This window comes from Callithrix jacchus, chromosome 2 (genome assembly GCF_049354715.1).
Source record: "Callithrix jacchus isolate 240 chromosome 2, calJac240_pri, whole genome shotgun sequence".
Lineage (NCBI taxonomy): Eukaryota > Metazoa > Chordata > Mammalia > Primates > Cebidae > Callithrix > Callithrix jacchus.
In genome coordinates, this window is record NC_133503.1 from 130,896,094 (window position 1) to 130,918,586 (window position 22,493).

General features: G+C 45.3%; 1 protein-coding gene and 1 long non-coding RNA gene across 2 annotated transcripts in view; one reads left to right on the top strand and one right to left on the bottom strand.

Annotated features, from left to right (window-relative positions):
* Positions 1-22,493, top strand: part of LOC108590630 (uncharacterized) — a 46,630-nt gene that overhangs the window by 9,571 nt on the left and 14,566 nt on the right. Inside the window, exons 2-3 of the long non-coding RNA XR_008479671.2 lie at positions 13,718-13,895; positions 14,579-14,776. This is a non-coding gene — a long non-coding RNA (uncharacterized LOC108590630). The remainder of the gene's footprint in view (positions 1-13,717; positions 13,896-14,578; positions 14,777-22,493) is intronic.
* THBS4 (thrombospondin 4) overlaps positions 12,964-22,493 on the bottom strand; it is a 46,557-nt gene continuing 37,027 nt past the window's right edge. Inside the window, exons 16-22 of the mRNA XM_035291332.3 lie at positions 19,595-19,788; positions 18,405-18,583; positions 17,673-17,721; positions 17,384-17,580; positions 16,569-16,741; positions 13,710-13,849; positions 12,964-13,189 (exon numbers count right to left, since the gene is read on the bottom strand). Coding sequence (XP_035147223.3) covers positions 13,128-13,189; positions 13,710-13,849; positions 16,569-16,741; positions 17,384-17,580; positions 17,673-17,721; positions 18,405-18,583; positions 19,595-19,788 — 994 coding nt within the window. The 3' untranslated portion in view covers positions 12,964-13,127. The remainder of the gene's footprint in view (positions 13,190-13,709; positions 13,850-16,568; positions 16,742-17,383; positions 17,581-17,672; positions 17,722-18,404; positions 18,584-19,594; positions 19,789-22,493) is intronic.

Below are 22,493 nucleotides of genomic sequence, written 5' to 3' on the forward strand. Positions count from 1 at the left end.
CAGCTATGGGACCAACCAAACACTCCAGTGAGACGCTGTCTCTTGTCACGTATCCAGTCTCAGGGTCTCCACTTCCAGTTTTGCTCCTCCAGCTCTGCAGGTGTTTTGTGGTTATTGGCCTCCACTTTAAAGCTCCTGTTTCCCATTATTTTCTCATTAGTGATGCTTGTGATGACTTAGTACATCAATTATTCTTTGCACCTTGTAAACCCCGAGGCCTCTCTCAGCTGTTGGAGATATTGACTGATGTTTCAGGGTCCCCAAGACCACTACATTTAAGTGGTTTGCTAGAAAGTCTCATAGGAAACTTTCTAGACAGGGATGTTTAGAACAAGGCTCTCTTTGGACCCAGGTAAAAACTTTCAGGCAGGATTAAGTATGGTTGGGTTCTTCCAATAAACAAATGCCCTCTAAATAGAGAGAATCTGGTGATTGGCTAAAGCATAACTAAACATCTAGTTATGCTTACAGTTATAATTTATCACAGTAAAAGGATATAGGGCAAAGTCAGCAAAAAAAAGGAAAGTAAAAAAAGTTGTGGCCAGGCATGGTAGCTCAAGCCTGTAATCCTTCCAGCACTTTGGGAGGCCAAGGCTGCTGGATCACCTGAGGTCAGGAGTTTGAGACCTGTCTGGCCAGCATGGTGAAACCTCATCTCTACTAAAAATACAAAAAATTAGCTGGATGTGGTGGCGTGCGCTATTTGGGAGGCTGAGGCAAGGTAATTACTTGAACCAGGGAGGTTGCAGTGAGCTGAGATCGTGCTACTGCATTCCAGCCTGGGTAACAGAGTAAGACTCTGTCTCAAAACAAAAACAAAAACAAAAACAGATGTATCAGGGCAAGTCCAGAGAAAGCCAGGGGGCAAGCTACCAAGAATCCTCTCTGGGTAGAAGTCACATAATATGTACTTAATTTCCCCAGCAATGAGTTGTGACAAAGCATATGAAATGTTGGCCACAAGGGAAGCTTATTAGAGACTCAACACCCAGGGTTTTTATTAGGGTCTGGTCCCATAGGCACCTACTCCCTATCATGTACCAAAATTCCAGCTCCCAGAAAGAAAGCAGATCCTCGGCATACCCCACGCTGTATAGTCAAGACACAGTGAATTACTCTTACCAGTTTCAAGAATGGTGGAAACGCTGTGGAAAGCCAAGTTCTCAGATACCAGCCAAGGGCCAACTTTGCAATTAGGCCTTTCTAACTAAGGATCGCCAGCCATCTGAGGCCTGCTGTCAATCTTCTCTGCACCCCTGACGAATGTGTGCTGTAACTATAAAAGAATTTCAGATTTTGGAGCCAGAGTCAGTGATGCTGGGTTTGAATCTTACTCCGTCTATTAACAAGGCAGGAGTCCTCTACCCGAGACCTCAGCGCCTGTCGGCTGGCCGGCACTGCACCCCTATCCTCTCCAGGCAATGGTGACAGCCCCTAACAGGTTGTCAGCCAGTGTCTTCCCAGACTGAACTGAGGGTTGGGTTGCTTGTTCTCATGGCCCAATAATGAGATGCAGATAAACCGGGAAAAGAGAGAGTTTATTTCTATAACTGGGTATAGGGAGAAGGCCAGGAAAATATCACCAGACCAACTTGAAATCACAAAGTTTTACAGTGCTTACATACCTTTGAAGCTATATGTCTATGTGTAAGTGTGCATTCATCTAAAGACACAAGTGATTTATTCCCTCTAATCCATAACTAAGGTCTGGGTCCTGGAGACCATCCTCCAGAGCCTCAGTAAATTTCCTTAATCTAGATGGGTCCAGATTTTGGAGGTGATTACCTTTATCTTGTCTCCCTCTGAGTTATGGAGGTCTGGGGAGTTCTTTGCTGACCCCCAATAAAATGCATTTAACCCTAAACATGGGTAAGAGGAATGTAAGAATTTCTTTGTTATTTTGTCATGCTTCAAGGCCCAGAAAAGGCCTGGGCCAGACTCTTGGTGGGCTTTTGTTACCTTCCAGCCTCTGCGTAAGGGCACTGGCCCTTGCAGCCTTGAATATTTAACCTAACCACTCGGTGCTGAAACAGCTGTCATGGCGGCCTGCCTGTTCAGCTGTTAGTGAGACCTTGCCTGCCGCAGAAGGGGCTGAGTGTCAACCTTCTCCGTATCCCCTGTTGGCCTCACAGGGTGCCTAAGAAATCGCAAGTGCAGAGTCTCATACTCCATCGCTTACAGGACCAGGCAGGAACTTACATGAGTGGGCACTGCGGTGCCCTTTTCAAGGTTCCTATGCAGGAATGCAGATGGTGAGGCCGGAGCTTTTGACGTTTTAAAGAGAAGTTGGATATCCAGGTTTTTGTGTAAAAACACTTGGATTTTAAATGTTCAGGTTAGCAAATAGAAAACCCACGGCCGGGCACGGTGGCTCATGCCTGTAATCCCAGCACTTTGGGAGGCCGAGGCGGGTGGATCACGAGGTCAAGAGATCGAGACCCTCCTGGTCAACATGGTGAAACCCCATCTCTACTAAAAATACAAAAATTAGCTGGGCATGGTGGTGCACGCCTGTAGTCCCAGCTACTCGGGAGGCTGCGGCAGGAGAATTGCTTGAACCCAGGAGGCAGAGGTTGCAGTGAGCTGAGATCCTGCCATTGCACTCCAGCCTGGGTAACAACAGCGAAACTCCGTCTGAAAAACAAAACAAAACAAAACAAAAAACAAAAAAAACCCCAACAACAGCCACCAATACACTATGTGGGCCAAACAGTTTTTGACTTAAGTAATTTCTGTCATGCAGTCTGTCCTGGGCCAGGAAGCTGCCGGCCCTTTGCTCCCTGGAAGAGTTCTTCCTAGCAGGGATGTTTAGGACGAGGCTCTCTTTAGACCCAGCTAAAACCTCTCAGGATTAAGTCTGGGTTCTTAAAATAAACAAATATATTCTGAAGAGAGTGAGAGAGTAAGAGAAAGAGAATCTAGTGAATGGCTTTGAGGCACATTTAATTCTTCTTCTTTTTTTTTTTTTTTTTTTTGAGATGGAATCTTCCTCTGTTGCCCAGGCTGGAGTGCTGTGGCACAATCTCACAGCAACCTCCACCTCCGAGGTTCAAGTGATTCTCCTGCCTCAGCTTCCCAAGTAGCTGGGACTACAGGTGCATTTCACCACACTTGGCTAATTTGTGTATTTTTAGTAGAAATGGGTTTTGCCAAGTTGCCCAGGATGGTCTCAAACTTCTAACCTCAAGTGATCTGCCCGCCTCTACCTCCTAAAGTGCTGGGATTACAGGTGTGAGCCACCGCACCCAGCTAGGCTCATTTAATTCTAAACTACACCATACTTTTGCAGTTATGATCAGTATTATTAATAGTATAACAAAGGCTTTCAGTCATACAGGGCCCTGAACTAAAATGGACTGGCTTTGTGGACTTCTTTAAATCCCTTCTAGTACTTAGCATAGTGCCTGGTATAGATTAATTGCTCAGTGTGTGTCTGAAGAATGAGTGAATGAGGAGTGGATAGATGAAAGGCTCTTTGCTTTGCTCATGGAGAAGACTCTATCCTGTGAATTTAGTTGAGGGACAAGGCAGAAGTCTTTGCTAGATGATGCCTAAAAGAAAGTGAGGCTTCAGTTTTCATTCAGAGACCAATTTGCAATAATTCAAATTTAGGTGGTGGCGTCCTTCCTATGTAGCGGTGGTGATTTTTTGTTGAGATGTTTGTTTTGATAAATAAAAGGGTTCTTTTTTTGTTTGTTTTTAGACAGGGTCTCTCTCGCTCTGTTACCCAGGCTGGAGTGTACTGGTGCAAACATAGCTCACTGCAGCCTTGTCCACTCAGACTCAAGCAATCCTCCCACCTAAGCCTCCCAAGTAGCTGAGACTACAGTGCACACTACCATGCCTGGCTAATTGTGAAAACATTCTCAGTAGAGACAGGTCTCACTATGTTGCTCAGGCTGGTCTCAAATTCCTGGGCTGCAGCAATCCTCCTGCCTTAGCCTCCCAAAGTGCTGAGATTATAGGCACAAGCCACTAGTCCTGGTCAATAAAAGTGTTCTTAAGCACTGAACTGTTAGCACATAACGTAGTGCGAGGAGCAGAGTAAGTGTTTAATAAATTGTAGTAGTCGTTATTCTACTTTTAATGAAATTGAGTCATCTTTTAGCTTAAAAAAGTTGCTGGTTTAGGGGCTGTTTTTAGAGGATTGCTGCCCCCTAGTGGATGTTATGGAAGAGACAAGAATTTGAGGCCTCCTGGCCCCTACAATTCCACAGATTTGTACTTTATTGAGGGGTGGAGAGTGAGATAAATATGGCACGGTCCTCATCCTCCAGGAGCCCATAGAAAACCACAGGGCTACTGGGACTTTGGAGAGTTAGTTCTCAAGCCCTGATCCTCAGAATTCTGGTAGGAGGCGTAGGAGTGGGATGGAATTGCTGTGAAGAAAACACCTGTTTTTAAAAATATACTAATAGCCATATCAGAGAAACTTAGAAATATGGGGAAAAATATGCTAATAGTACTGGACGCGGTGGCTCACGCTTGTAATCCCGGCACTTTGGGAGGCCGAGGTGGGTGGATCAACTGAGGTCAGGAGTTCGAGACCAGCCCAGCCAATCTGGTGAAACCCCGTCTCTACTAAAAATGTAAAAATTAGCTGGGCATGGTGGCAGGAGCCTGTAATCTCAGCTACTCTGGAGGCTGAGGCAGGAGAATCACTTGAACCTGGGAGGCAGAGGTTGCAGTGAGTCAAGACTTCGCCATTGCATTCCAGCCTGGGTGACAGGGAGACTCCATCTGAAAATATATATGCTAATGGAGAAAATTTTCCATTTAAATCTTCCTTCCATACATTTTTTCTTACACATCAGAGATCTGCTACTGTTTACTCTAGTGGGTGCTACAAAATAAGTAACTAATGAATGACTGTTTAGTAAATACCCCCAATGAGGCAGCGGATGCTCACACGTAGCTGGATGACTCTTGTGAACATGTATGCTCACAGCAGTGAAATGCTATTGTGCTTTGCAGTGTATAAATTTAATGTTACTCAGCAAGTTAAACTTAACAAAAGGGAGACTTCTATGCTGAATCACAGCTTGGATAATGGATAAAAGCAAACCTCCCAACCACCCCGCTCCCACCACCCAGTGTATCCTAAGCTGTGACTTCCTAGGTCTCCTCCCCAGGCCAGGATGGGAACTGGGCTCAGCCACCCATCTACCTGGACCCCTCAGGTCATGGGCTATTTGTGGAATTTCTAGGGTGAGTGATCTGTCCTGGCCTAAACACAGGCATCTTTTACTTTTAGGAGCAAATCTAAATAGTAGGAGGCTGAGTGTGGTGGCTCATGCCTGTAATCCCAGCACTTTGGGAGGCTGAGCAGGCAGATTGCTTGAGCCCAGGAATTTGAGACCAGCCTGGGCAATATAGTGAGACCCCATTTCTTAAAAAAAAATTTTTTTTTAAAAAATTAGTTATTGAAGTTGTTCACAATATGTTGTGGTAGCACTTGGAGATATTGCCCCATTTCCTTTTCATCTTTCCCTTTGCCTCAATCCTCCCACTCAGGCAGAGTGGACCCCGGGCTCACTGTATCAGTGAGCCAGCCTGAAAATTGTTCAAGTTTTTGTGTACCCAGAGCTAAGCCCATAGTGGAAGTCTGGGGCTCCAGGAAGTGTCTCAGTCCATTTTGTGTTGCTATAACAATACCACAGACTTGTGATTTATAAAGAAAGGAAATTTATTTCACCCGGGAGGTTGGGAAGTCCAAGATAGATCAAGGAGCGGGCATCTGCGAAAGGTCTTTGTGCTGTGTCATCCCCTGGTGGAGGGTGGAAAGGCAGACAGCATAAGAGAGCAAGAGATGGAACTCGCAGCCTCACGCCCTTTGTAACTGACATTAATCCCTTCACAAGCCCTCCACCCTCATGAATTAAACACCTCCCATTAGGCTTTACTTTTCCAGAGTGTTGTACTAGGGATTATGTTTCCAACACATAAGCCTCAGGGGGCAGATTCAAGTCACAGCAGCACGTAAGTGAAGGAACACTGGGATTGGAGAAGATTTCTTGGCCAAAAGCAAGTGGGAGAATGAGGCTTCCCTCTTCATGCTTGAGAAGGATTCTCCCATGCTGAGCAAGAGGGAAGAGAGGCCTGTAGGGGCTTTCTGCAGTCCATAGGTGAGGGCCAGTAACGGAGTGGCTGCGAAGGCTCCCACAGATTTGAGGTCCACACTGTGGTCTGTTAGAGTGTGGGGGTGGGTGCTGACTCTGGTCTTGTTAGAAGGAGTCTGTGTGGATAGATGTCCCCCTCCCCAAACATGCTGGTACTGAGAAGACATCCTGGAGTCTTGATTCTAGAATAAGAATGGGAACCCCAAGAAAGGCTGAGGTATGTTTCTCTTGAGTCTGGCACAGTAAGTTCTCCGAAGAAAAACAAGGTGAAATTTGGAAAATAAAGTTGTTTTTCTCAAAAACTTGAGTTGAAGGCCTCCTCATAGGTGAGGAGGTAGACGGTGTGAGGAAAACACTTTCATTCTTTGATGATAAGCCAAAGAAATAAGCTAAAGTTACCTCTCAGTCAGGTGGTGCATCCAGAATAGCCTGAGGCCTCATTCACCTCGGCCCTCCAGGTAAGCAGACACGTTGAGGCACCCTTTACATTTTTAATGTAGTAGTGAGAAGAGAGAGGTGCTCCTTGCCACGTTGCCAGACCAGGACCCCAAGTTGGGGCTAATGCGTTCTTCAGGCCATGTGTCCTGCCAAATGAGGGGTTTGAGAGCTGACGGCAGGATAGCTCAGGCCCTTCGGCCATGCTGCAGCCAGCCACTTGGCGATGCCCTGGAGCCAGGGAGAGCTGAATCAAGGTCCTTTACCTCTGTTCTGTGACAGTCCCCTGTGTAGAAAAGGCCTGTGCTCTGGAAAGATTGTTAGCCTCTTATTTGGAGCTGAGGAAGCATTTCTCCAGATCTCCACCCCGTAATTAAAAAAAATCTAATCAGTGCTGACTGTCACTGTGCTGTTTTTTTATTGATTTTGTTATTTGATTAGAAGGGTAGCTTTTGTACACAGAAAACACAATTTATGGTGACTGGCTTTTAAAATTAATGTTTGATTAAAGTTAGAAATTACAAAACCTTAAGTATAGAAGCTCAACTCAAAAATCTTATGACTCTACTATAGTCTATAAATATACAAATCTACTTATAGCAAAATTTATCATCACTTTTAAGCTTTTGATTAATGTCTAGTGCCATTTGTAAACTTAATTAAATTTCTTTAAATGCTCTAAATTCCAATTATAAATTTAATATATTTATAACATAATATACTATGCTAATTTGTAATACATTACAAACAATAAATTTAAATTGCATTTATAAAGTTAATATATTTTATTTTTATGTCACTTGTCTGACAAGACCTACCTGTGCACTTAAATAACTCTTGTCAATTAAAAAAATTTATATAGTGGATCATAAATTATCTGAACCATCTCAATATCATTTACATATTCAACCAAATTCTCCTACATTCTGTCTTAAAATCACAAGTCTGAAATCAAATACTCAACTAGAGACAATCCCCAACTTACAATGGTTTGACTTAAAATGTTTTTGACTTTGTGATGGTTTATCAAGATATTAAATGCATTTTCACTTATGATATTTCTGACTTGCTGTGGGTTTATCAGGATATAACTGCGTGGTAAGTCAAGGAGCATCTGTATGCATTTTAAATTGGAATCCCACCTTGAATTTATTGCATTCTTTAATTATGCCAAATTCTCTTAGATATTTCAAGTACTTTACCACATATTCAAACAAATTCCCAAACGCCGCACAAAAATATTAGGATGATAGGTCCAATTGACTTCAGCATCTCTGTACTTGGTTCTACAATTGCAGAATTATTTCTCAGGAATAAAAGACCTTTCCCCACTAAGGAAACTCTACTGCCTCAGGAAATTTGGGGTGCATGTCAATTGACTGAGTTTGTTTATTAACCAAAAGTTTGGGCAAGATGGCAAAATGTGGGGCTTGCATGAGGCTTTCCTTATGCCTGGGACTCAGGTCTGAGAAAAAGAAAATGCCTGAAGGAAAGGTTGTCTTTTACAGAAAACACGATTTTGGTGACTTTGGTTTTAAAATCAATATTTGATTGAAGTTACATATTGCAAAACCTTAAGTTAAAAAATTCAACTTAAAAATCTTATTACTCTACTATATTCTATAAATATGCAAACCTACTTATTACTCTATAGCAAAATATATAATCACTTTTGGGCTTTTGATTAATGTTTAGTCCCATTTGCAAATTTAGTTAATTAACCGTCCTTAAACACTCTAAATCTCATTTATAAACTTAAATATTAATTTATGACATAATATACTATGCTAATTTGTAACATTAAAAACAATATACATATCATTTACAAATTTATTTGTTTTTCTGCCATTTGATGAAATCTACCTATGTACTTATATAACTTGTAAATTTAAAAAATTTATATAATGGATGAGAAATTATCTTAATCATCTCGATAGTTACATATTCAACCAAATTTTCCTATCTTCTGACTTAAAATTAAAAGTCTAAAATCAAATACTCTCTTTGGGAGGCCAAGACAGGAGGATCATTTGAGCCCAGGAGTTTGAGACCAGCCTGGGCAACATAGTAAGACCGCATCTTTACAAAAAAATACAAAAAGTTAGCTGGATATGGTGGCTCGTCTCTGTAGGCTTAGCTACTCAGAAGGCTGAGGTGGGAGGACTGCTTGACCCCAGGAGGTTGAGGCTGCAGTTAGCTGAGATTGCAACGGTGCACTCCAGCGTGAGCAATAGTGAGATACTGTCTCAGTAATAACGATGATGATAAACCAAATATTGAACTGTAGATAATTCCTAACTTATGATGGTTTGACTAACAATTTTTATCAGAACATAAGCCTATTTAAATTGAGGAGTATCTGGACTTAATGATGGATGCCTTAAAATTTTTGACTTAGGTTTATTGGAGTACTAAATGCACTCTGGACTTAAGATATCTTCAACTGGGCCGGGCGCGGTGGCTCACGCCTGTAATCCCGGCACTTTGGGACGCCGAGGCGGGTGGATCACGAGGTCAAGAGATCGAGACCATCCTGGTCAACATGGTGAAACCCCGTCTCTACTAAAAATACAAAAACTTAGCTGGGCATGGTGGCGCGTGCCTGTAATCCCAGCTAGTCAGGAGGCTGAGGCAGGAGAATTGCCTGAACCCAGGAGGCGGAGGTTGCGGTGAGCCGAGATCGCGCCATTGCACTCCAGCCTGGGTAACAAGAGCGAAACTCCATCTCAAAAAACAAACAAACGAAACAAAAAAAGTTATCTTCAACTTATGGATTTATTAGGACATAACCCCATTTTAAGGTGAAGAGCATCTGTCTGCATTCTAAACTGGGATCACAAGTTCAATTTATTGCATTCTCTAATTATGCCAAATTCTCTTAGATATTTCAAGTATGTTGCCACATATTCAAATGTAATTCCTCAATACCACACAAAAATATGAGGACGATGGGTTCAATTGACTTCAGTGTCTCTACACTTAATTCTTCAGTACTAGAATTATTTCTCTGGACTAAAACACCCTCACCCACTGTGATATACTGCTTCAGAAAATTTGGGGTGAGTGACAACTATCCTGCCCTAGGAAATTTGGGGCGAGTGTCTCTGTTGCCTGTGACCAAATTGGGCAGGGCCATAAGATGTGAGCTGTGGACACTGCAGGGGTTTCTTCATGCCTCTGAAAGAAAGGTTGAGCCCCCTTTACAGTTCCAATGTTACTGGGGACCCCAGCTGTGTACCCCAAACAGGGGCACCCCACCTCTCACCCCTAGATTCATGCTGTACATTATCTAGTTCTCCTGTGGTCTCGCTTCTGGACCAGATTCTTTTTCCTGCTTGAGTCTGTTCCTAGTTATCTTCCAGCCTGGGCCATAAAAAACGCCTGTGGATATTTCAATAGCAGGTGGCTGGATTCTGTATCCTTTTCCTTCTCTTTGACTCTGTAGCCCGTCTCCAAAATTAACCTAAGGGTAATCACCATAACACTTCTGAAGCCTAGGACTAATAACCTGTATAGGGAGAAGGAAGAGGTTTTTTTTTTCCCTCTTTCTTGGGTGTAAGCAGAAAGGGCTGCACCTCCCGTTGTGCACCTGCTCCCAGACCACAGGCCTCCTCCTGCTGCCCCCCGAGCCCTCTTCCTGCCTCTAGAGATCTCCCACACATCCTGTGGGATTCTCCTCAGCCATGGTCTTTTCCCTACAATGACAATGCCTCTTACCCATCCACGCCTTCCCTTCCCCGAGTACTTAAAAAAAAAAAAAGAGGATCTTGCTGTGTTGCCCATGCTGGACCTGTACTCCTGGTCCCAAGTGATTCCCCCCCACTCAGCCTTCCAAGTAGCTAGGACCACAGGCACACACCACCGTGCCCAGCTCCTCAGTCTTCTTGATCTCCATGAGAAGTCAGGAGGTGAAGGGCATTGGAATGAATTTGTACTAGTTGGTGCGGGATTGATGGCCACTCAGTCCTAGAGATGTAAGATTCAAATGAGACTCTTACTAACCTAATGGAACTGTAATAGGAATTGAGTCATTGTGCTAAGGTTGACTATAAAAAGTATCCAAGTAGCTTGGGGAGTTACCTGGGGGAGAGCATACCACACCTGCTAGCTCATCTCCTGAGTCTGTAATTGGCTAGCTTCTCTTGAGTGCTTCCTGATTTTCACCTTTTTTTTTTTTTGAGATGGGTCTTGCTCTGTCACTCAGGCTGGAGTGCAGTGGTGCAATCTCGGCTCACTGCAACCTCTGCCTTGTGGGTTCAAGAAATTCTTGTGCCTCAGTTCCCCTGAGTAGCTGGGATTACAGGCATGAGCCACTGCATCTGGCCTAAGTTTTGTATTTTTAGTAGCGATGGGGTTTTACCATGTTGGCCAGGTTGGTCTCAAACTCCTGACCTCAAGTGATCCTCCCGCATAGGCCTCCCAAAGTGCTAGGATTACAAGCGTGAGCCACAGCGCCTCGCCCATTTTCACTTTTCATTTCTTATGCAAGACATTTTCTGAAAGCCTCAAGTTTTCTACATCAGCTTCAAAAATATAAGGAGGGCCAATTAGGAATAGGACAAGGTAGAATAATCACTTGTGTGCTGATAAATGTTTAACAGCCACTTCTCTGGGGCCCTGATATTGTAAGTGTTTGCCAGTTTCTGTGTAAATACTCCCACCATGGCCAATTTCAAACTACCAACGGTTTAACTGGCTCACAACATTCCTAAAACTTGAACAGTTGGCTCTTATGAGCTGGTAGGAGCTGGCTTCAGCACACTGCTGGATCCACATGCTGCTTTGTTTCCTATTTTGCATTAATAACAAGTTTTGTCTTCTCCAAAATGTAATAAGCTCTGTAAGGGATGGAATTAAGTTCTAGATCTCCTGTGGACCCATGAGTTCTAAAACAGTTATAGACACCAAAGATTTAACCAAGAGAGTGTTTCCTGCGCACCTAATGTGTTCTTGGGGCTTGCACAGCCAACAGCAGGGAGGCTGCCCCAGGGGTGGGCATGGGTGACCACCTCCTTCCACCAGCCTCAGAAGGAATATAATAGTCTCAGGACACTCACTCTTGTTGCCCAGGCTGGAGTGCAGTGGTGTGATCTCAGGTCACTGCAGCCTCAGCCTCCCAAATAGCCGGGACTACAGGCAAACACCACCACGCCTGGCTAATTTTTGTATTTTTAGTAGAGACAGGTTTTGCCATGTTGGCCAGGCTGGTCTTGAACTCCTGACGTCAAGTGATCTGCCTGCCTCAGGCTCCCAAAGTGCTGGGACCACAGGCAAGCGCCACCACACCCGGCCCCATTGGAGTTTTTGATGTAGGAGATCAGATGTCCTGGATTACAAGGCAACACACATCTCCAGGCTGTATCTGTGAGGAGGGTGTCCAGAAATCCTCCATATCTCATGCATGCCTGAGATGGGTGGTCACACATATATATACTGTGTATTTTCTCACTGTTAAAGTCATGGTAAAACTGTGGTAAGAGTGTCTGTTCTTCATAAATGATTTAATGTATCTCTAAGGAATTCTAGAATAAGAAAATATATAACCACACAGCAATGTTCTTTGAAACTAAAGTTCTAGAGAATTTATAAAAATTTCCTTGAGTCTCTGACTTACAACTGAAATACAAGAAAGACTAGTGTACAAATTAGGCAAGTTTCTGCCCTGTACATCCAGCTACTGGTACCACAAATAGAGCCTGTGTTGTGACTTTTTGAGCCGAGGAGGACTTTTAGGTTCATATACACTCTACCGTCCTTAGACTTAAGAGGATTTCATTTCCTTCCTTCCTTCCTTCCTTCCTTCCTTCCTTCCTTCCTTCCTTCCTTCCTTCCTTCCTTCCTTCCTTCCTTCTTCCTTCCTTCCTTCCTTTCTTCTTCCTTCCTTCCTTCCTTTATGAATTCAGCAAACATTTATTGGTTATCTACCACATTCCAGGTACCTTGGGGATACTGATTACAATGATGTTTTATTGTCAATAAGCGTACCTTCCACTAGAGGGAGCCAAATATATAAATAAGCCTAAGTATTACGTTGAAGGGACCAGAATAGAAGTCTGTGGAAGGTGTGGGATGGGAGGAGAGCATCAAAGAATTGGGCAAATCTGTCCCAGGACGGTCAGAAAAACGCCTTCCTAGGGAAGGTGCCCCCTGAGCACGTGTTTCTTAGATTTCTTACCCAGAAAAAGGAGGCTGCAGAGGTGAGCATGGAACAGTTTGGCGTTCTGTGTGGAGCAAATTGGGGGTACCCCAGGTGAGACCTCTGGCCTAGGCCTTGTGACTCACGCACAGGCTCATGTTACCGGCTACCGGGTCTGAGAAGAAACCACCACCCTGCAAGTTAATGAGGATCCCTCTGAGAACGGGCACCTCAAAGCCTGAGCCACACGAGAGCCATGTCTGAGCAACACGGTTTTTAAAAATGATCTCTTCTCCTTTATTGCCACATTCATAGAAAACGTTTTGAGATATCTGGGTCGGTAAAAGAAAGCCACAGTGTATATAAGAAAATTAGAGGAAGTTAAAAAATATATGATTTTAGTGTTCGGAAAAGCCGTTACGGATTGCTTCCTTGGTTTAATTATCCAAGCGGTCGAAATTCTGGGTTTGAAACTCTTGGAAGTCCTCAGGGATGGTGTCTGCAATAGGAACGGGCACAGGGAGGTTAGCGAGGCTCCTTCCACCCCGACCCCGGACCCCACCCGTGGCACAGGCATCCTGTAGGGGGCGCTGTCAGCCCGCCCAGGAGGCCCCGCAGGCCCTCGCCGCCATTTTTTCCTGCAGGCTGCTTTGCAAACCGTTGGCTTAAAGCCCAGGAGTGCTCCTTCCTGGGCCTACAGAAAATCAGCAGGCAGAGTGGATTTTGCATCTGTGATTATGTTTGAACCACATGAAAATAAAGGCTTCCTGTAAATTAAATCTGACTGAATTTCTCACCGAACCCCAAACCCTAAACCATGCCGTTAAATTCTGCGGGTCTTAATTTCCATATGTATAAAATAGGGTAAATGCAATCTGCTTTTTACTTCTGGTACAGGGACTCAGGTTTTAATGACTCTGTGGCATGGGCTTTTGGGGGGAAGTGCAGTATATAAATAAGGTGGCAGTATTTGATTAATTCTAGAAACAACATTGAATAGTAACAAGAATGTACGTTACCATTGCAGCGATACTTGAGGTTGGACCAGATGATGTTTTCTTGAGAGAAGCAGAAAACACCAAGTCGGCCTCCACGCATTGTGGTGTCTATGGTGACTCCAGAGTCGGCCACCAACTCAGAGCCTTCATAAAATTGCACCCTGTGGACAACACAGCCGGAGGGATCTCCATGAACTCCAACCCGGGGTAAAGTACCCACTGTGAGGCCCAGGGGTCCCACTTCTTATACACCTGCATCTTTACTGTTTTTGTTTTGTTTTTTTGAAGACAGAGTCTCCCTCTGTCACCAGGCTGGAGAGCAGCAGTACCATCTTGGCTCACTGCAACCTCCACCTCTTGGGTTCAAGCGATTCTCCTGCTTCAGCCTCCCAAGTAGCTGGGATCACAGGAGCATGCCACCACGCCCAGCTAATTGTTTGTAATTTTAGCAGAGATAGGGTTTCACCATGTTGGTCAGGCTGATCTTGAACTCCTGACCTCGTGATCCACTTGCCTCAGCCTCCCAAAGTGCTGGGATTACAGGCATGAGCCACCATGCCCCGCCTACTCTGTTTTAGGCTCCAGTTCTTGCTGACCTGGATTGTGCTGTAGCTGTTCCCCCTTACTTACTAGACTGAAAGTCCCTGGGGGAAGGGATCGTGTGTGTGCGTGTGGTGGGGGTTGGGGGTGGTTGGTTCTTCCCAACTTCTCTCACAAGCCTAACATGATGTTGGGGACACTATCAAACTTGAGTTAAAAAAAAAAAAAAAAAACCAAATCTGATGTCATGAATGAGAAAGTTTGATGTCTTGTCATGTGAGTTACCTTGTCTAGCTATCATGCTTAAAAACTTCTGCTTTTCCTTTGATCTGATTTATATCTTTTGGTAGAATCTCAGAGCAATGATTCGCAACAAGAGAAGCACTCCCTAAGTAGAGGTGAAGAAATGTGCCGGGAAGCTTTGGGTTGTCAGAGTGGCACTGAGTGATGGAAGCCAGGGATGCTGGATAGCGTGCAACGCCCTGGAGAGAACAATCAAAACCTATCCTGTGTTCCATACACTACTGGAATGTTCCTTAGACACTTGGGTAGGTGCAGAGTCTGTTAAAACTATCAGGGCCTAGAACCTGGCTCCCTTTCATTTTTTTGCACAAATTTTAATATATTTTCTAGAGTAAATTGAGAAAACTACTGAGTACTTTGTTTTGTTTGAAAATTAACATTCTAAAATGTTCACCATTTGAGAAATTCAAATCACTGTCAGCAACAGCAGTGTAACCTTTGAGTCACTGATACAACAGTCTGTGTTAGAATGTCACCTTTACGGTGATTCTAGGTATGGGTGCAAGTGTCTATTTCATTTTGTCTTCTGGTGTGGCTGTGACCAAGTATTTAAATTGTTTTGTTATAAATCATTCTTATTTTTCTATTATATTGTTAGGGGTCAGATTGATTTTCTTTTTCTTTTTTTGAGATGAGTCTTGCTCTGTCACCAGGCTGGAGTGCAGTGGCGTGATCTTGGCTGAGTGCAACCTCCGCCTCCTGGGTTCAAGTGATTCTCTTGCCTCAGCCTCTTGAACAGCTGGGATTACAGGTGCCCACCACCATGCCCAGTTAGTTATTTTTAGTACAGACAGGATTTCACCATGTTGGCCAGGATGGTCTCGATCTCTTGACCTCATGATCCGCCTGCCTCGGCCTCCAAAAGGGCCCTGGGATTACAGGCATGAGCCACCATGCCTGGCAGATATTTTAAGATTATGTGAGTAGGTAGGCTGTAATTTCTATGATTCCATTTTGGGACGGAAAAGGGGACATTTCAAAATATTTATTATAAAAAAGGGGCATTGGGCTTAGGGCTGAGAACATGATCATCTTACTTGAGGCAAAGTAAGATGACATTTGATGTCATTTGATATAATGTCACAAAGAGAAACAAAATCTGAATTTGCACTCATCACCCTTTTTTCCACAAGGCTGCTTTCCTGGCCTGATGAGAATGCACTCAGTACTCCTTCCTAAATATACTACGTAGGCAAGGATGGATGTTGATCTGCAAGTTCAGTAAATGAAGAAAAATACTATCTACATTTCAGAGATACAGCCCTGAGCCTCCTAACTCCCAAGAATACTTTCTTAAAAAAAAAAAATTCCTATAAAGAAACAGGACAGACTACTTTGGCTTACATGACACATACTCTCTTTGCCTCACAGTAACATGATCATGTTCTCAGCCCTATTAATCCCAGTGCCTCTTTTTTATAATAACTATTTTGAAATGCCCCCTTTTCTGTCCCAAAGTGGAATCATAGAAATTACAACCTACACAGTTCATGCCATGTGTAGGAGATGCCAAGCTTTGTGCTGGGCAGTGAGGAGACCAAGATAAAATAATGCAAGTGCTGCCCTCAGGGAGTTTGTGATCTAGTAGGAAGACAGACTGTAAGGGACGTAGTACTGTCAGGGTGAAATGTGCATGTGTAAGTGATTACACAGGGCCCAGAGGCATCACAGGGGAGGGTGTGGAAAACAGATCCGGACACACCTCTTATCTCCTACCCATTGGCATGTCCACCCGCAGGCTTCTCTGTAGAGCATGGCAGAAGAGCACAGCCATCCACGTGCACCAACCCCACAACGCTGGGTCCTCCCTTCAGCTCTGCTCCTTCTATCCCCATCTTGGCCCTACCATCCTGTCCAGGTGGTCCGTCTGAGCCTGAGTGCCTTCTCCCCCATCTCTTTACTGGGTTCCCCATCCTGCAGTCACAAAAGTCCTGGCATGTCCTTGGCGACTATCCTAGGTCAGAATAAGGCTCTGGGATGCAGAACAGTGTGCGCTTTGCTTCTAGAGCAAGGTGAGGAGACGGATCTCCCACCTACCTGATGTAACCCACTTGCGGCCTGTGCTGTAGGAACCAGCGGTAGGACACCTTGTCCTTCCAGCCCACGTTCCTGGAGTCCTTCCACAGCAGCCTGACCTGGTCGCTGGTGTCCCCCGTGTGCCACAGGGAGTTCCGGAGATGCTCCCCTGGACCTGTCTTAGACTTCACAGCCTGGACAATGACATGAACAAGGTTTTAGGATAGGACAGAGACCCCACCCTTCCTGCTTCCTGGATCTGAAGTGCTGATCCAGGTTACAGCCATGGTTACAGTCTGGCTGCCTTGGATTCAGAACAAAGCATACACACGTAAATGTCATTTCAAGGAGGTGACCCCAACGCTTTACTACTAAGCCTTGCCCAGTATTCCACTACACATCCCATGTTGTTCCTGCCGCAAATCCACTGTTCCCTGCATTTGCCCAGTGAGGGCTCCCATCAGATATCTAGCTACTTAAGTCAGCCTTGTGTCCTAGCACGAGTGACAGAGGTAGCCCTTCAGCCCTCCTGTACAAAGTTGGACCCACTGATGAAACTTATTAGACAGTTTCCAACACAGTGTGCCTGAAGATGCACTCCAGCCTTCCCCTCTATGAACTCACGTGGGCTGGAATTCCCACCATTAGAGGTTAGAATGTAGCTGCTGCACAGGAATAAAGGCAAAGCCCTGGGTGGGCTCTAGCCTTCCCTGAGTCTAACGTGAGCATAAATGCATCAATTTTTAGATTAAGTACCATATGGGAGAACACAACATTTTAAAAAAGCATGAAGGTTCCAGAAGAAAGGGAGATGAATGACTTCAAACCACCAATACCTTGAGCTGAATGCCAGGTTCTGCAACTGCTCGGAATGGGGTGGCTTGCCAGTACGTCTGCTCCGTCTGCTTCCACATGACCACGTAGAAGCTGGAGCTATCCTGGTAGCCAAAGATAAAGCCTGCATAGTCATCATCTGTCTGGGTATTGACATGGAAGGTCCCTTCGAAGTCAACTCCATTAAAAGCCGTGTACCCTGTAGGGATCAGATAAGATTAGAAAAGTAGCCAAGCCACACCAGTAGCTGGAAGAATTCTATGGGAGTGGTAACCGAGGCCCTGGACATACCCACTGCCAGGCCAGGATCACTGTTCATGGTCTGCACAATCTCCATGCCCTGCAGAGAGAGTAGTGGGAGTTCAGAACGGTCTTGAAAAGGGTCAAATAACCTTGAGGAAGCTCAAAACCTCAGGCATCATGAGTGAGTGGCCAGTGACATCTGGCCTCCATATAAAGATTTAATTATCTGAGCAGTTGCTCTAATGTATTATGTGCTCAAAGAAAGCACGTGCTTGTAAAGGTTAAGAAAAGCTCAAAGCTTAATAGAAATAAGTTTGCTAAGACTGTCACTTAAGTTGATTCAATGGGCCCTTAACTGGGGAACATAAAACATATACTTCTAATCAACGTGAATTGCTCTGTGACTCTGAAAAAACCTATGGAGCCTCTCTGTGCCTGCCTTTCATAGTTACACAATGAGGAGGATTTGCAGGAGGCAGTCTGCTGCAGAGATCAGAAGTGTGGGTTCTAGGGTCAGACTGCCTGGGTCCCAATTCCAGTCATCTCAGCTACTTACCACAGTGCTACCATTATTAAAGCTGTTACAAACATTCAATCTGTGGCAGACTGTTTCATCCTCGGTAAAATGGGTATAATTGGTCTGTCGTAGGGCTATTGAGGAATAAGAGGATGTGAACAATGCCTGGCTCATTGTCTGTACCCTCTAAATATGACCTACACTATCAGAAGGGCCTCTGTTGAGAGGCAAAGCTGAGCCCCTGCCATCCGTGTGACACTCACCTGGTTCAGGACCACCCAGTTGGGATCGATCTGGGCATCCCCTTCGGGATCCAGGACCACGGTCTGGTAAGCCCTGAAGTCGGTCAGGGTGACCTCTGCGTTCTCTGGGCAGACGTCAATCCGATCGATGACCTGGTCCTGGTCAAAGTCAGACTCACAGATGTCTCCCACCCCATCGCCTGAGTGGGGTGGAGAAAGGACAGGAGCTCAATAGCACTCACACCCACCGCCACTCCTGGGCAGGGAAAGGGGCTGCATGAGGAACAGAGGGCCCAGGCTCCTGCTACCAGGGCCATCATTTCCCAGCAGTGTAGAGAGCAGCCCTGGGGTCATGTCTGAGCTGGTCCCAGGCCCCATCCTGGAGTCCTTGTACTGCGTGACCAGGTCAGTCCTCCCAGAGCTTTTTGAAAGATCAGTGTGAACAGTTGCCCTCCACTCTGTCCCCAGGAAGTTCTTATTACCTACAGTTGGGTTCACCAACTGGTAGATCTTAAGCTTGAGCTGACATAAGCAAATGTCTACAGCACTTTTTGGGCTGCAATGTGCGGAAAACAGGGAAATTATCATTGTTACCAGAATATCTCTAAGACTGTAACTTCTGGTGGCCCCTAGACTGAATGTGGCCCGCAGGTGTGTTTTGCTCAGCTCATGTGCTGGCACTGTATTTTTGCATGTGCACTGCTGTGGATGGGCACAGCCTCTCCAGGTCACCGCAGTCTCCAGCACCCCTGCTGGCTCATGTCTGGCTTGGTGCAGACATTTTCTTATCTGCCTGGCTCCTGCAGGCATCTGTGTTTGTGAACCCAGCATACACCATTTCTGCTGTGCCATTCTCTCTATGCTGCTCCTTTTCTGGGACTCCCAGGGGACGGTGGCAGGTGACAGGTTAAGATGGTGGAGCAGCTCTCCAAGCCCTTTGGGGACTGAGCCACAGTGTGGCTGCTTCCCTGCCCTGTGTGACTGCATCCTAGGGTTGTTCAGGAAGATGCAAAGCAGCTCAGTCCTGACTGAAGACTCATGTCTGCTAGATGTCTGCAGTCCATACAAGCTGCAGCTATGCAGAGAAGCTGGGTGTGGAGAAGCAGCTGATAGGAGCTGGGGATGTCTGTGCCTGGAGAGAGGTGTGCCCCCACGTGCCTGGCCAAAGGGAGCCCAGGGGTGCTGTGCAGCTCTGGGCTGAGCCGGCTTACTGTTGCTATCCTCCTGGGCTGGGTTGGGGACCAGTCGGCAGTTGTCCGGTCCAGGGGGCACCAGGTCTGGGATACCATCATTGTCATCATCATCATCACACTCGTCACCAATTCCATCCTTATCGGTGTCCAGCTGGGCACTGTTAATGATGGTGGGGCAGTTGTCTGTGCTGTCCTGGTGCCCATCTCCATCACTGCGGGAGAAGGGACAGGTGATGTAGCTCACAGTTCAGCAGGGAACAGGAAGCCTCCATTCTCAGGAAGGAGAGTCTGTGCTTGAGGGGTTCTGTTTTTTGTTTTTTAACCGGGGTTGACTTTTAAAATCAAACCACTGGAGTCATTCCCTTAGATAAGGCTGCCCTATGAGCCTCACAGACAATTTTCTCATCCTCAACCTCTGGAAACAAACAAGTCATTTCCTACTCAAGAAGATAAGGGTCTATTTCTAGGAATTGTGACCAGATGCTCCTATTGGTCCCTGGGAACTGCTAGATGACACTCCACTCAGAGGATGTGTGAGGGGAACAGAGTGATAGGCAGTGGAACCAGACAGCCTCAGTGTAAATCCTGGCTCAGCCAGTGGCCAGTGTGTGACCTCAGGCACGACACCCAACCTCTCTATGGCTGTGTCCTCATCTGTCAAATGAGAATAATAGCACCTACCACATTTATGAAGAATAAATGATGAAAATCATCAGAATTTTGCATACTAAAATTCAATATATGAAAAAGCACTGACTCTTAGGAAGCCCTACAGTGTTTTCTGTTATTTACTCTTCACAATCCTGGCTAGCAGATCCAAAGAGGATTCAGACCTGAACGCCATGGGGAGAAGGAAAAGCGAAAAGGGCCACACCTTCCTGAGGGGAGTATGTAGGCCAGGCTCAGTGCTGGTCTAAAAGACTTCTCAGAATTCTCCCTCTCTGTCCACCTGATTTTCCAGGCTGAGAGGCCACCTGAAGATGAGTGTGCCCTGCCTCCCTGAGGTCTCCTGGAATCTGAGACCTCTCAAGGTTACTCTGAAAGAGAGTGAGTACTCCCTTTGCCCTGGTCTACCTGCAGCCTGTCCTGGGTCAGGGGCTGCCCGTGCACCCTCTTGGAGAGGCAAGCCAGGGACAAGACCATGCTCTTAGACCACACTTTTCAGATGGCACAGGGGGACAGAAAGAGCCCAGCAAAAGTGAGGCCAGCCTGGACAAGCAGATGATGTGGCTCAAACAGCGGAATCCCTTTGCCCACAGCAGGGCTGCTGTATAAGACACAAGACGAAGCTATTTCCATTAGCAGCCGTGTTATATAGCCCTAAACATGAAAAACAAGCAGTTCCTGTCCTCTTCTCCAAGGTTCACCTTTGTGGGAATTAAAACATAGCAGAATGAGTCATCTGTTTTGGGCAAATATCTAGAGGCTGGTGGGATAGGATATTTTAGAAATTCCTGTAGATAGTAGTCAGAGTGCAAGATGACCTGCACCAAGGAACATTCTTGATGCACATCATTTAGGGCAGTTGTCAGGATAGTCCCACCTTCCCCTCGGAAAAGGAGACAGACATCTGATGTCAGGCTCTGCTGCTGACATGCCTTTCCTCCGACTGTGATATTAGTAATAACATGGCCCCTGTTTTCTGTGTGTCACCTGAGGGCCAGCACTGTTCCAGGAGCTCTACCTACATTATCTTAAATTTTCACCATAACCTGCCTGATGCATTTCTTTCTCTCTTCTTTGCAGATGAGGAGGTTGAGATGCCAAGAGATTGGGAAATATGCTTACATTCACTTAGCTAGAACAGTAGCTCTCTGAATCTGTGGTTCTGTATCCGCAGATTCCACCAACTGAGGATTAAAAAGATTGGAAAAATAAAAAATAACAAAATAAAAAAATACAAATAAGAAACCAATGCAGCATAAAAACTATTTATGTAGCATTTATACTATATTAGGAATTAAGTGATCTAGAGAAGATTTTAAAAGCATATTGGAAGACGGGTATAGGTTAGATGCAGTTACTACATCATTTTATTTAAGGGACTTGAGTAAGGATTTTGGTATCCTGGGGGCAGAGGGGTGTCCTGGGAACAATACCCCAGGATACTGAGGGATGACTATATATACTTTCCAGCAAGGACACAGCATAATGAAAGAGATGCACACTTTGGAAGGCAGAGGCAGGTGGATTACTTGAGGCCAGGAGTTCAAGATTGGTCTGGCCAACATGGTGAAACCCTGTCTCTACTAAAAATACAAAAATTAGCCAGGCAGAGTGGCACACACCTGTAATTCCAGCTACTCAGGAGGCTGAGGCATGAGAATCACTTGAAGCCAAGAGGTAGAGGTTGCAGTGAGCCGAGATTGCACCAATTACACTCCAGCCTCGGTGACAGAGCAAGACTCCATCTCAAAAAAAAAAAAAAAATGTGGCTTCATAGAAGCTGTTCTTGAGTAAGGTTTGGGTCAAGAACTGGTTTCTACAGGGCAACCTCTGATACAGGTATCAGGAAAGAAGTTGCGTCTTCCGGCTTTGCCTTTTAGAATCCTTTCCCTCTTTTATCTCTGTCCTGGCTGCCTGTGTGAGAACTCCCTAAGGAGACAAAAGAGTTTAGAACTTTGGGTTGCAGGTGCCTCTAGGGCTGAGTGGCACCTGTCTGTTTTTGGTGATACTCTTCGAGAATCTGGGCAGCTGATGCAGCCTTGAGTCTTAATGTAAGACTCCATCGTGTTGAGCTAGGAGGGCTGACAAAACTCACTTGCACAGGGCACTTCCATTTAAATAAGGGAAACTGAATTAAAAAACAATTTCAAGGACAATGAAATAATAGCAATCCCTCAGCAAACCGACAGCCTTCTATTTTGGGATGATGGTGAAGTTTTCCTGAGCTGAAAGAATATAAAAATAAGAGAGC